Source organism: Hevea brasiliensis, chromosome 17 (genome assembly GCF_030052815.1).
Source record: "Hevea brasiliensis isolate MT/VB/25A 57/8 chromosome 17, ASM3005281v1, whole genome shotgun sequence".
In the NCBI taxonomy this organism is placed as follows: domain Eukaryota; kingdom Viridiplantae; phylum Streptophyta; class Magnoliopsida; order Malpighiales; family Euphorbiaceae; genus Hevea; species Hevea brasiliensis.
Window position 1 is genome coordinate 5,363,006 of NC_079509.1, and position 13,316 is coordinate 5,376,321.

The 13,316-nt window shown below is 33.4% G+C and overlaps 2 protein-coding genes across 2 annotated transcripts; one reads left to right on the forward strand and one right to left on the reverse strand.

Annotated features, from left to right (window-relative positions):
- Nucleotides 1-931: 931 nt before the first annotated feature.
- On the forward strand, nucleotides 932-5,617 carry LOC110670165 (AT-hook motif nuclear-localized protein 6-like). Its single transcript, XM_021832125.2, has 5 exons — nucleotides 932-1,870; nucleotides 3,135-3,202; nucleotides 3,472-3,603; nucleotides 4,477-4,638; nucleotides 4,939-5,617. The coding sequence occupies exons 1-5, from the start codon at nucleotides 1,432-1,434 to the stop codon at nucleotides 5,230-5,232; spliced, it is 1,095 nt and encodes a 364-aa protein (XP_021687817.2). The 5' UTR covers nucleotides 932-1,431; the 3' UTR covers nucleotides 5,233-5,617.
- A 4,600-nt stretch (nucleotides 5,618-10,217) lies between these two features.
- On the reverse strand, nucleotides 10,218-12,491 carry LOC110670167 (probable rRNA-processing protein EBP2 homolog). Its single transcript, XM_021832126.2, has 2 exons — nucleotides 12,342-12,491; nucleotides 10,218-11,379 (listed from the first exon to the last, which is right to left on the reverse strand). Exon 2 carries the CDS (start codon nucleotides 11,368-11,370, stop codon nucleotides 10,474-10,476), a length of 897 nt encoding a protein of 298 aa, XP_021687818.2. The 5' UTR covers nucleotides 11,371-11,379; nucleotides 12,342-12,491; the 3' UTR covers nucleotides 10,218-10,473.
- Between the last annotated feature and the right edge of the window lie 825 nt (nucleotides 12,492-13,316).

The window sequence follows — 13,316 nt, forward strand, 5'->3', positions numbered from 1 at the left end:
ATAGAAGTAACTTGATATCAAATGCAAAGTTAACAGTATTTCTGTTATTTTGGGATGACATGGTGGTTTTCTTCTAACCGTAAGAGCAAATTTTCTTCCCTGAGACTGTTGTATTATGATTAGCCAGCATCTTTTGGGAGGCAATTGTAAGTAATTTGCCGTACTTTCAAATTATTTGATATATTTGTCTTATTCTTTTCAATTCAAGTGAGGAAAAGCACAAAATTCTAGTAAAAATTCGAATCGTTGAGTGTTTCTGTCACAATTTGAAGAACCAGAAAACTTCAGCAATAAGGCATCTAAAAAGTTTTGGGCACTTACCATCTGGGTGATAAGGGCCTACGAGAAAAAGCTTACTAAGATGTTGATCTTAAAATTAAAAAACATGGATGATTTGGATGTTCATCCTAATTTTCTCATTAAGATGAAATGTATACAAAAAAAATATAAAATAGATTTATATTTTTTTTAGAATAAATAAAAATGATTTCTTTAATCTTAAATGGTTATCTAACAAAATATTTGTTGATTAATCAACCAATTAAAACACAAGAAAAAATATTTATTTAAAGTGTTTAAAATTAATTAAAATATAGCAGAAGCAAGTAGCTATAAAGCATAGATTCTTCTAAAATGAGAGGACAATTATTTTAAGATGTCAGTAGCTTGAAAATGGCATGCCTCTGCCTCCAACCTTAGCTTTCCAGCTTCAAAATTATTTTTTATGCTTTAAATTATTAAAGAGGAATTTTAAAATATATGAATTAATAAACCCTTTTTCTTTGCTCAAATTTAATTACTTTTTTATTAATTAAATAATGTTATTAAATCACCTCTTATTAAATTTCGAAGACGGACTTCAACCATTTTCTTAACTAAAATTTATACTTTGAATATTGCAATTAAAATATTGATTATTAATTAAATTCACAATATTATATCGCATATACCTTTTTTATTTTTTATTTTCCTTAATTTTCCTACTTTATTTATTTCTCCTCCTTTTCCTGCAAGAACCCTAAATTCATTTCCTTGAAGAATTTCTGCAGTCATTTTTTTTTTGCAATTTTTCCCTGTAATTTTTTTGTTACTTCTTGAAATTTTTTTGTATCAGGATAAATTCACCATTGAAGCTCTGTGCATTCTCTGCAATGGCATAGATATAAGGCAACAAACTCACCCAACTGTCGTAATCTGTACTATTTTGTTTCTGATCTTTGAAGTTACAAAGCAAAAGTCTCGGTTTTCCTGTTTTTTCGGAGCTGCATTTGCTGGTTTGAGCTCATTTTCAACATAAAGTTTTGATTTTTAGATAATTTTGTGTTTGGGTGTTGTAATTCTACCACTTGAGCTGCAAAAAGTGTTGATTTTTTACGTTTATTAGGTTCTAGGGTTTTTAGGGTTTTAGGGGTTTTAAGTGATCTATGAGAAATGGAGGCAAAGGAGGGAATAAGTTTGGGGGTGACAGTGAAGGGAGATGAAGCTCCAGAGAACTTCAGAGTGGCCCCCAGAACTGAAAATTCAATCTCTAACCTGAGCCCTAACCCAAATCCTATTCCTAATTCTAATTCTAATACTAATCCTATCCCGAGCCCTAACCCCACCCCTAATCCTAACCCTACTCCTAACTCTAGCCAGTTTGGTGGGCCCACCGTGACCTCCTCGCCGGCGAGCGCCGGCACGGATGTCAAGAAGAAAAGAGGGAGGCCAAGGAAGTACGGACCTGACGGCACCTTAGCTACGGCATTGTCTCCGATGCCGATATCTTCGTCTATTCCTCTCACTGGGGAGTTATCAGCGTGGAAACGGGGTAGAGGACGGCCTTTAGAGTCGGTCAAGAAGCAATATAAATATGAATATGAGAGCACAGGTAAAATAATTCTTGATCCTGATTCTGCTCTAACAAATTTTGAGTTTTTGAAATTCGTTACTGTTGGGCATGTTTGTAATGTTTTACTGTTCCATTTGGGATCATGAGTTGATGATCTGTTGCGACATCGATGAGCAGAGATGCGTTTAATCTAATGTAAATGATTTGCATGGTCTGGTTATGTTAAATCTGAAGTGGGTCTATATTGATCTTTTGGTTTTGATTTGGATTTAGCTGTAGATATGGAGTATATTTGTGAGAGTGAGAGTGGGACCATTAGCTCTGATTTGATGTTCCCCATATTTGGAATTAACGTTACGGGTAGGTGAATAACAAGAGTATTTGATGATGACACAATGGTCTGAAGGAATCTTTTTCTTCTAGATAGAATACCGTACTTTCTTGCCTTTTACGAGGAAAAATACCAAAGTCTTGCAAGAAAATCAGAGAATATTTTTGAAGCTGCCAGTTTGTTGGATAGGCAAAATCTGCTATCAGCTGTGATGACTGGATCCAGATCTGTCTTAAGCTAATAATTTATTTTAAATGTCTGCTAACCCTGGTGCTTAAAGATTAAATTGAGCAACTTAAGTTGCATAAACTCTGAAAGAATAAAATGGGAGTACGAAGAAAGAATGAATATTGTTATAAATTTAGACCATTTCTCTATTCAAGCAGTAAAAATACAGGAAAAAAGGATCAGCTGGGTGGGGTGGGAATCAGGGTATTGCTACACTTGTTCAGCCAAAATATTTGCAGAACATTTGTTTGAGTGTCACTAAAATTATTCAAAAAGTCACAACACTTGGTAAAACATTTTATATGTTATTTTATACAGTTTTCATTTGATCCCAATTGCTATTTTTTACTCTATGATTAATTCCTTATATTTGTATAATTACTGATCATATATGTTTACTTGATATTAGAATGCAATACAGTTTCATCTTCACCAAAGGGTCTTGTGTTCAATGAGATGCTCAATTTTCTGGTTTTTCTTGCTTGATTTACTTTCTAGTTTTGTGGTAAAATTAATTGGCCTAGTTATTTTGAGATATTATTTGTATGTTTCATGAAAATTTGGAACTAAATAAAGATGAATTAAGAAAAAGGATCCTTGTGTTAAATCTCAACTAGTTTATGATTGTGGTTTAGTTGTGTTGACTTTATTCATTAGTGTACTTTCTGGATATGATTGTGCAACTACAAAATTGTGAAGTTCCATTATGATCATATATTGATTTATTTAAATATTGTGTTGTAGGGGAGAGAATTGCGTACTTAGTTGGTGCAAATTTTACACCTCATGTAATCACAGTTAATGCTGGTGAGGTATGCCTTGAATTTATTCTGAATTATTTGTATATGTGCCACATTACAAGGTTGCATCCAACAAGCCTTGAGGCATGGGTCATTTACCATGCCTCTATCATCACATATGATACTTGGGAATAACTTGATGTTCCTTCCTGATGATACATTTAATGAAGGATGATTCATTGCAATATTGCAATGTTTATTTAATGAAGGATGATTCATTGCAATATTGCAATGTTTTCTGATTATTTGTGTTACTTTCTTATGGTTCCATTTTGTTATAGGATGTCACAATGAAGGTCATGTCCTTTTCTCAGCAAGGAGCTCGTGCTATCTGCATTCTTTCTGCAAATGGTACAATCTCAAATGTTACACTTCGTCAACCTACTTCTTCTGGTGGTACTCTAACATATGAGGTGCGGTCCTTAATCCACTTTCAACATAACTTCACATGATAGAAGTGCAAGCTCTTTTTTTGAAGACAAGTGAATTTTCTGTGAGAGTAGATCTGGAGAATGCTCTTCTTTTGGGCACTGTGGTTGGTCTACACAACAATAGTGGCCTTAGACTTCCCTTTTTATTTTCTTCTTTTCAATTATTTTTAAATTTCCCGTTCCAATAGACAAGAGGCATGAATGCATGCAGACAGTCTAACATACAGAGGGAGAGCCATGAAAATAGAGTGGCCAAATATTTTATGCACTCCAAAGTCATATAATAGTGCACTAGTTGATTAGAACCATAGAATTAAAGATCACAGGGAATATGTGAGGATGAGTGTCTGGGAATATCAAGTTGTCCTTCGACTTGTTTATTGGTTTGTGTTCGGAGTTGGACTTTCTGTTTGATATGGGGTAAAGGAGAAGGACTAGTGCTGTGCTTCAATCTCTTTCATCTATTTGACATGCATTCATAATTGATCATTAGTCAAGTGTCAATATACAACCATTGGGGCTTTTTCTGCTATCCAAAGGAAATGTTTTTTTTACTGTTTCTTTCTGATATATTTCTTAAGCGACTTTTTGTTTCTCTTGCACCATCCTTTTAGCATTTCATGTCATGTGGATGCTTTTCTATGTACCTAATTATTTTAGGTTTTGATAATCTGATATTGAATAGCTTCCATACTACTGTACACCAACATTGTGAAATCTGTTTTCTGTTATGTGGTAGATGTAATGTTTTAAGAGTATAGATGTGACTGTGAAGTTATTATTTTAAGGCATTTATGCTCATGAGAAACACACTAATTATCATTATTTTTTTTTTGGGGTCATTCTTCATCTCAGGGTCGTTTTGAGATACTTTCCTTATCTGGATCATTCATGCCAACTGATAATGGAGTAACAAAGAGCAGATCTGGTGGGATGAGTGTCTCATTGGCAGGTCCAGATGGCCGTGTTGTGGGTGGTGGACTTGCCGGTCTGTTGGTAGCTGCTGGCCCTGTGCAGGTACACCATTTTGTTACCAACTTATAAGAAAGAAAAGGACAGGACAGGGATTTGAAGTCATTAGTAGTTTATTACGGTTGGATTTTTCCACATTAGCTAAACTTTAAAAAAAAAAAAAAAAATTCCATCTTCTTTTCGTGTTAACATAGTGTGTAGAAATGATAAAGTGAATAATGATTTCTATTGAGTACAATGAACTGCAATTTTGCACAATGTAAACATTTTGATTATTATTAGTCATTTGCCACTGAGTATCATGTTTTAAATGGCATTCTTTATGACTTGTTTTGAGTGCATCAGGTTGTTGTGGGCAGTTTTCTACCAGGTCACCAGCAGGAGCAAAAACACAAGAAGCAGAGAACTGAAATTGCACCGGCTATAACTCCTGTCAGTGTTCTCTCTCCAGAAGAGATGAAAGGGGCATATGGTGGAGTGAAGCCAGTTCTCATACCATCTTCGTCCTTCCATGGAGATAATTCAGGTCCTATTAACCCTATACAGGCCTTTAGGAACTCAGCTTCTGACAATAAAACTTCTTCACCTGAGGATGAATCTAAAGGTCTAGATCAATCCAACTGCGAGGTTTCTAGTTGATGAACTTTTATATATGCTGGTTGTGTCTTCATTGTTTTACTGCAGACATAACAGCATTTAGGCTCGTTCAACCTTGTTAGAGATATAAACAAACTGGCTATTATTAAAAGCAGATTAGCGTTTAACATGGTATGGATTTTAACCCAGAAGTGTACTCTTTCTTTGTTAGCTTTAGGTAGGATTTAACAGTTTTTAGGATCATCTGCTGCTGTTGGCATCATGTATTTTAAGCGTTTGTGTTGTTATAGTGGATGTATGAAAACCTGGTGTGTCGAAATGTCAATCTTCTTATTCAACTACTCTGTAGCCGAACAAATTTAAGTGGATGATATGTTGTTTATGAATGACTTCAACTTAAAATTCATGACACTGAATTTTCCTTTTAGTTGTGAGGTTGGTGGATTATAGCATGATATTCGGTTTGGAGATGCCCATTTCCTTCAACAGTCTATATATTGTGCATGTGCTTTATCAGAATTTGCATGAATTTTTCTTTCTGTTGACATATATTGAAGTTTCTTCTTAAAGATTTTGATCCAATCATTAATTTCTGACTCTGCCCACTTGCATAAGGTTATGAAAATTGTGTTTCTGATGTAATTGTGTTAGGAAAACTGAGAATGACATATGGATTAAAAGATGATTCCTTTTGTAGGGATTAAGAATAGTTATTGCTGACCCATGAAGCTGATGAGCTTTGCGCTTTCCTGTCCACGAGAAACAGGAAATCCAAAATTGACGCCTCCGCTTTATGTCACGCTGTGGCTGCTGTAATCTAATAATCCAAGTGCCTTTCTTGAAGAGGCTTATACAACAATTTTGAGCGATGGTAATTATTGAAGCCTATTTCTAAAAAACAAAAGAGATGATTGTTGAAGCCTGGGATTCCTCATCCATTGTGGTTGACGTCGTATGATTTGATAATTTTGTTGATAGGGGAATATTTGATTTAAAAATTTAGATAGCCCCATTACAGTTATAATTTTAGATATTTCATAATTTAACTTTTAAAAAATGATAAGAATTACATTTTAGTTTTTTTTTTTAATAAGAAAAAGGTAATCATTGAGATATATTTTTATTCACAGAATAGCCTTTTTATTAAAATTACTTTGTTAAAATTTACTATCAATTGACTATAAATTAAAGTATTTAATCTAAATAGCCTAATTTAACTTAGTTTAATAGTTAAAGTATATCAGTCACATAATAAATTAGGTTTAAATCTCACTTGCTAATCCTCTATTTTAAAAAAAAAGTGATTAATCTAAATAAATACTAAAATTATAGTGAATAAATTGTTACGAAAAGTAAAATATAATTAATTAAACTGTTATAAGATCTAATTTATTTCTCATTAAAAATTAAAACACCAAATTTTAATTTTTATCATCTCAAATAATAAATTATAAATTACTCTAATTTTTTTTATTCATTTGCCTTTAACCAAAACCGATACCTAAGCTAGTACATTTTATAATAAGTTGTGGCTTGCAAAAGGAACTTGAAGCAACAACTAGGGACTGATAGGAATGGAAATAGATAAGATATTTATGAAAATCACTCCACCCAATCCCAATTAATATTATCAAAATTCTAATTCATCTTAAATTTAATTAATTACAAAAGAAAAAAAATTTAAATCCGTTTAATTTTATATATTTTAATCAATATTTTACATAAAAAATTATTTTAATTAATAATTTAAAATTTTAATAATTTTATAAAGTATTTAAATTTCATTTTATATAAAATAAAATATCTAGAAATTTATAAATATTATTATAAAAAATATATATTTTGTATTAAATTAAGTATTTATATAAATAGGTTCGAGTAAGAGATACCTAACATATAAAACTCAAACATGTATTATTTTTAAAATCCAAATTCGTCCGAAACCCAATTATATAATAACAAAACCTATTTATAACACCTCTAATTTTTAAATTTATTATTTTATTTTATTAAAAATTTTGGAAAATTATTTGAAATTTTTTGAAATTTAAAAATCGGGTTTGATTTTTCAGAATCAATAAACTTTGTTAATTTTTACGAATTAACTTAAAGACCACGTGGCAAAACTAAAAATATATTTTTTCGGAATTTTTGGGCCTCATTTTTTGTTCCAAGGCAGAGCAAAAATTCAATTTTGAGTATCTTGAATCGGACTGGCCGAATCAAACCAGACCAGTCCGACCGATCGAATCGGACCGGCCCTTTTCCTTTTTTCCTCTTCTTCCCTCGCGTTCCAACTGCCTCTCTTCTCTCTCCATTTTCTCTCTCCTCTCTCCTTCCCTGCCGCCCCACCGCCGCCCTCCCTTCTTAGCTCACTGGCGTGCCTTCAGGTACCCTTCCCATTGCCAGCCGACGCTCCAAGCTGCCAGAAAACCACCCCAAAAACTCCCTTGCGCGTGCATGATCCTTTGTCTTCCCAGGCCGATTTCGGCCGATCCAGCTACTGATTGGATCGGGTCTTGTCCCAAAACCCATCTACACCTCGAGAGCTTTCCATAGAAACCAAGAACACAAAAATTCATTGAGCGGTTTGTTCAATTTTTGTCCGGAAAGTTTTACCCATTTCGATTTTTTTGACTAGATTTCTCGCAAACCGTAAATCCCACGAAAAATCCTTGAGTACCGGAGTGCTCCCCTTGGCGAGAGCTTCGCGGAAATACCCATTTCAAATTTTTCTAATACCATTTTTTGGTGGGTCCCACGGAACTTTGTAGTATTTTTTTGAGCATTAAATGAGTTTAATAAATTCTGTAAAAATTATGTACTAACCCCATGTTGTGGACTTCGCGTAGGTATGTTCGTTTCACGAAAATTCAACAGTTGCTCGGGTCTGTAATTTCGGGCCGAATAAGTAGGCTACGGGGAAAACTTCAGAATCGGGTTGAGGTTATAGGCTACCCTACCATTTTTCGACGTCCCGGACGCGTCTCAGGGGTCGAAATTGGCACAGGTAAACCCCAACCCTCATTTTTCTTAATTATCTAGTGTCTGATTTCGATTAAAAATTTATAAAATATTCGTGATAGGTTATAAAATTATAATTCATTTTGCATTAGCTTAATAATATTGCTAAGGACCACAGGGCAAAATTCTAGAATTTTTAGAGCTCATTTGAGTAGCTTTTGAAAAAGGATTAGTTGTAGGGACTAAATGGTAATTTTTTAAATTATGGTTATTGACTGTTTGGATGGGCCCAGGAGGGGCCATGTGATGTGATTGAGCTGTGGTTGTATGACTTGTAGATATAAAAGTGTATTTTGAACCTTTTTTCAGGTTGGGAAGATCCTAGATACAAGGGAGACTCTGCCAGATTTTCGGTACAACTTAGGGTGTCTTTGGTCCTTTTTAAACTTGTATTTAGTAAAAAATATTAAATAATTGCAATGAATTTATCAGGTGAGTCGGGACAGCCTTTCTCCTCCGTCCTGCAGCCGCAGTGACATCGGTTCAAGTCTGTGAGTAGAATATTATTTTTAATTATAATTTTAATATTATTATATATTCAAGACATGCCCATGTATCACCTATAAATATATTTATGTAGTTAAATACTATGCACATTTTATGTTGTATCTTTGATTGATGAAATATTTATGGATGTTGTTTTATGGTAATTTGGAGTAGTATGCATGTGTCGGCGTGTGTCTGGTGTGTGGTATTGGTTATGGACAGGACAGGTAGACGCGACTGTAGCTTAATTCGCTGGGACCCGATCCTTTATGGATAAGTCGGGGTAGGCACGGCTTGAGATGATCTCATTGGCCCCCACATCTGGTTTATTAAGCGAAAGTTTGGCTTGAGAAATACTCGCTGGTAGATATTGGATTAAGAGAGTTGTATAGGGGATCAGCTTCCATATATGTACTGTTTGAACACTATTGGGTGTGTGAGTGCTTCAAATTACATTTTTGCTATTATGATGTGATTTGTATGAAATTTATGATGGTATTGCATTCCACTCTTCAGGATGCATTAGCTTTAGATAGTTATAGAAATTATGATTAAAATCGATATTTTACTCTCTGAGTCGAACGCTCACTTTTGTTCACCTTATTTTTTCAGGATACAGGAGATTTCTTGTTGAGTTCTAACCTGTCTCTCTCCTTTGCAGATAATCTATTAATATCTGTTATGCTTGTATAATTTTACTAAATTCTAGACTCCGCATGTGTTATGAATATTTTAATCAATTTAGAACTGTAATATAATATTATGTTGAATTTGTAAGAACATTAAATGTATGTATGTGTGCGTGTAATTGGTAATTGGATTGGATGAAGCAGCTGAGCTCCCATTTTATTTCATGACATGATGAGTATATGGAGGGTGAGCTAAACTTCCCAATTTGTTATATATTGTGCTTACAGGTCGGGCTAGTAAAAAACTCACCGTTATATAGTCCATGTTTTGAATTCTTAAAATTGAGTTTAAAATGGACCTTAGGATTAAGTTAAAAAATAACGGGAGCTTTAAGCTGGCTCAGGTCCTAGTGCCGATCCGGCCCATAGGTTGTATTGTGACACCGTTCTATTAGGATTCAATCTGATCAGATACCCACTAAAAAACCTGACACATTGCCATCTGATCCGCTGCCATTCCTAGTGGCTAGAGCATCAACTACACTAATTTCACTTAGGATGATCGAGGACAGTTGCAAAGTGGAATATATAATTGCCACTCTACACAGTGATAAAGAGACTACATATGTACATGAAACACGAATAACAAGCATCCAGTTCTCTTGTTAAAAACACAAACGGTCATATGAGACCTAACCTAAGCTTCCACCACATATGATGTACTAACTTGATTCATTCAAATCATACCTCGGTAATGAAGACACAAAATACAGCACACAAAACATCCCACATTTTTAGGCTTTGGAGAGGATTGACATATGCAGCCTTACCCCTGCTTTGCATTACACCAATACAGCTAAATTTACTCTACTCAAGATGTTGGTGCTATTAGCAAGAACAATGTTTTCTGGATGCTGTAAATAAACCCAGAAAGGAAACAGATATCGTCACTTCAGGACCAAATGCCAGTAGCACAGAATGCCATCAGCTTAAAGTTTACATGATTTAGAAACAGAGGAGATCAAAGCTATTACAAGCCCTAACAAAAATAATGTAAATAAATAGTATAGTAAAATTCCAAGATGGTTGAAACACAATTAGTTCATTCTAAGTCTTGCATAAAGCAAAGCCACAGGCTAGCATATCACCTCTTCCTTTTCTTATTTCCTGGAGCACCACCGTTGTTGTAGCCTCTCAAATTGTCAGTAGTATCACCTGTGTTCTGCTTCTTCAAGCCTTTCCTCCCACCAAATCCAAATTTGGAGTTCCTTGCTTCCCTTTTCATCTGTTGCTTCTCCAGTCTTTTTTTGCCTCCCTTTTTCCAATCTTGTTTTGCTTTCCCTCCAGACCGATCTCCTGGAGATACCCCTGGCCTCTTCTTGCTTGGCCTTTCAAATACGTTCCCATCCTCAAAGGACAAATTCATTTCACCATCTTTATCGCCTCTGGCAAAACCACTTTGCTGCCTTTGCTTCCTCCACTTCTTAACAGTCTCTATCTCCATTTTCTTCTGCATAGCTCTCTCTTTCAGTTTTTGCGTCTGAACCTCTTTAGCAAGCCTCTTTGCTTCTCTAGCCTTCCTTCTTTCCTCAGACTCTTCAATGTTTCTCTTCTCAGCCAAAAGCCGACCCTTCACCTTCTCCATGTGAGCATCTGATTTCACCATTTCAGCATAATAATCAGGAGGCCTCAGAAAAGGAAGCCCCATTGACTCAAGCTTCTCAAAGGCCTGCCTTGTTCCCCCCAATGCTTGTGTGTAAAAAGCCAACTCTCGTGCCAGGTCATCATTCACATCCACTTCTTGTTCTTGATCAATGTCAACAGAAAGCTTGTGTATCCATCCCACATTTTCTGGCCAGCTAATATCTTGAAGTTTGTCATTGAGACCATCTCTGTTGTATATGGCATTCTGTGAAGGTATAGACAACTTTGCATCTTCTTCCTCTGATTCGGACTCAGATTCATATGCCATATCATCCATTTCATTATCTTGCAAAGGCTTCTCATCATACAGGCTCAAATCTTTATCTGTTGTCCCCATTAAATAAACCTATCATAATAAGAAAATGCAATCCTAGTAAGTATGAACAGTAAATCTAGCAAAACCATGGAATTTGTACTAACATACACGCTTAAAAGCTTGCGAAACCACCAAGAAAAAAAATGTAAATATCATATTGATCTATTCATAAAAACAAAAAGAAAAGAAAGAATTGGAAAATCAGAAAATAGGTCTTAAAAGAAGCTCCGCCATTATCTACCATTTTCATAAGAAATTAGACCGGATACAACATCAAAAATATAGTAAAATAAATCCAACACGTAAAATGATATCTGCATAGGTGACCACAATCAAAGGGATCTTCAACAAGCTGAGTAGAACTTGAGAGATGATACCTCAAAAAAAGCCCCTCAGACCCATAAAATCTTAAAGAACTTAGCCTACAGATCAGAATTTCACACTCTCAACTTGATTATCTATCAAGTGATTTCACTATCCTTCTTCTTTATAACCCATATCACAGTTTCTATAGTTCAGTAACTTGCACCGTATACATTCGACCATTCATTACTGCATAAATTACAACTTAAGCAGACCCAAAAAAAAAAAAAAAAAAAAAAGGACCTGCAAGAAGAAGCAAATAGACCTACCATAAAGATTATTACAAAAAAAGCCAAAATTAGCGAACATACATGACAAACTATAATTTCCGATATCTTGTTTGTGATAATCTGCTAAATGCTCAAAATGAAAAATTCTCTTAAAGTCAAAATTGTGCTCTCTCTAGCTGGAAACACAGATGCCGATTGCTAAGCCTCAATATGATTGGAGAAAAAACAGAAAGAATTTCCATAAGTAAGCCAGACGAATTATGGTATAGATTAACCACTACCACCATAGTATACAAAGTAGATAATTTCAAAACTACCAGAACGCTAGAAAACCAAAATTGCAAATAGTATAGAGTTGAAGAAGAATGAGAGATCAAATTAGGGAGCGCGAAGAAGTACCTTTCTTTTTTGCGTGTGTCCTCTCAAAACTCAAAACCCTTGCAAAACCCTAGAGAGCAATTTCTAGAGCGATCTAGCGATGCTAAATTGCTAATGATATTATGAAGGGTATAAAAATTGGGCCAAGTCTGGGCCGTTCGTGATTCTGACTTCGGAGCCTCATATCAGATTCTGTGCTGTCTTCAATAACGCGTAATCTACATGTATTCTCAAGGAGCTAACATACGCCTTATATACGGGTATTTCCATGGAGGATATTTTCTTTAAAACTGTTGCCATGTAACATTAAGTTATAAATTATTTAATAATTATTCTATTAATATTATAATAAATAATTATTATTTATAATATATTAATATATATTAATTATATATATATATATATAATTTAAATAAATTTTTAATTACACATAGATATTAATTACATATATTAATTATATATAAATAAATTTTAATTATTTTTATTATAAAATTTTTATTAAAAAATTATAAAAAATAAGAAATAATAAAAATAAAATATAAAATTATGAATTAAAAATTTGAGACATTATATTATTTTTATATATTAAAATTATTAATAACTATATACATTAACATGAATAATTCTCTTATTTTAAACTAGAGGGAGTAAAATATCTAACAAAAATATTATATTTTTTATTTAATGAAATTTTATATTTTTTTATATTTAATCGTATTTCATATTCAATTTTAATAATACATATTTATTAAAATATAAAATAAAATTACTTTTTGGCATATCTATAATTTTTTTTGTCAATATATAAAAAAATTAAATTAAAAAATACTACTAAAATAAAAAAAAAATCATATTCATGTTTTATAATTGGATTGATTTTGAAAAACATTAAGAATTGTAATATTATTAATACCGTCAAATATATCTCTTTATATAAATGATGAAATAATTATTTATTAATTGATGACATATGTTTATCTTATAAAAACTATTGTG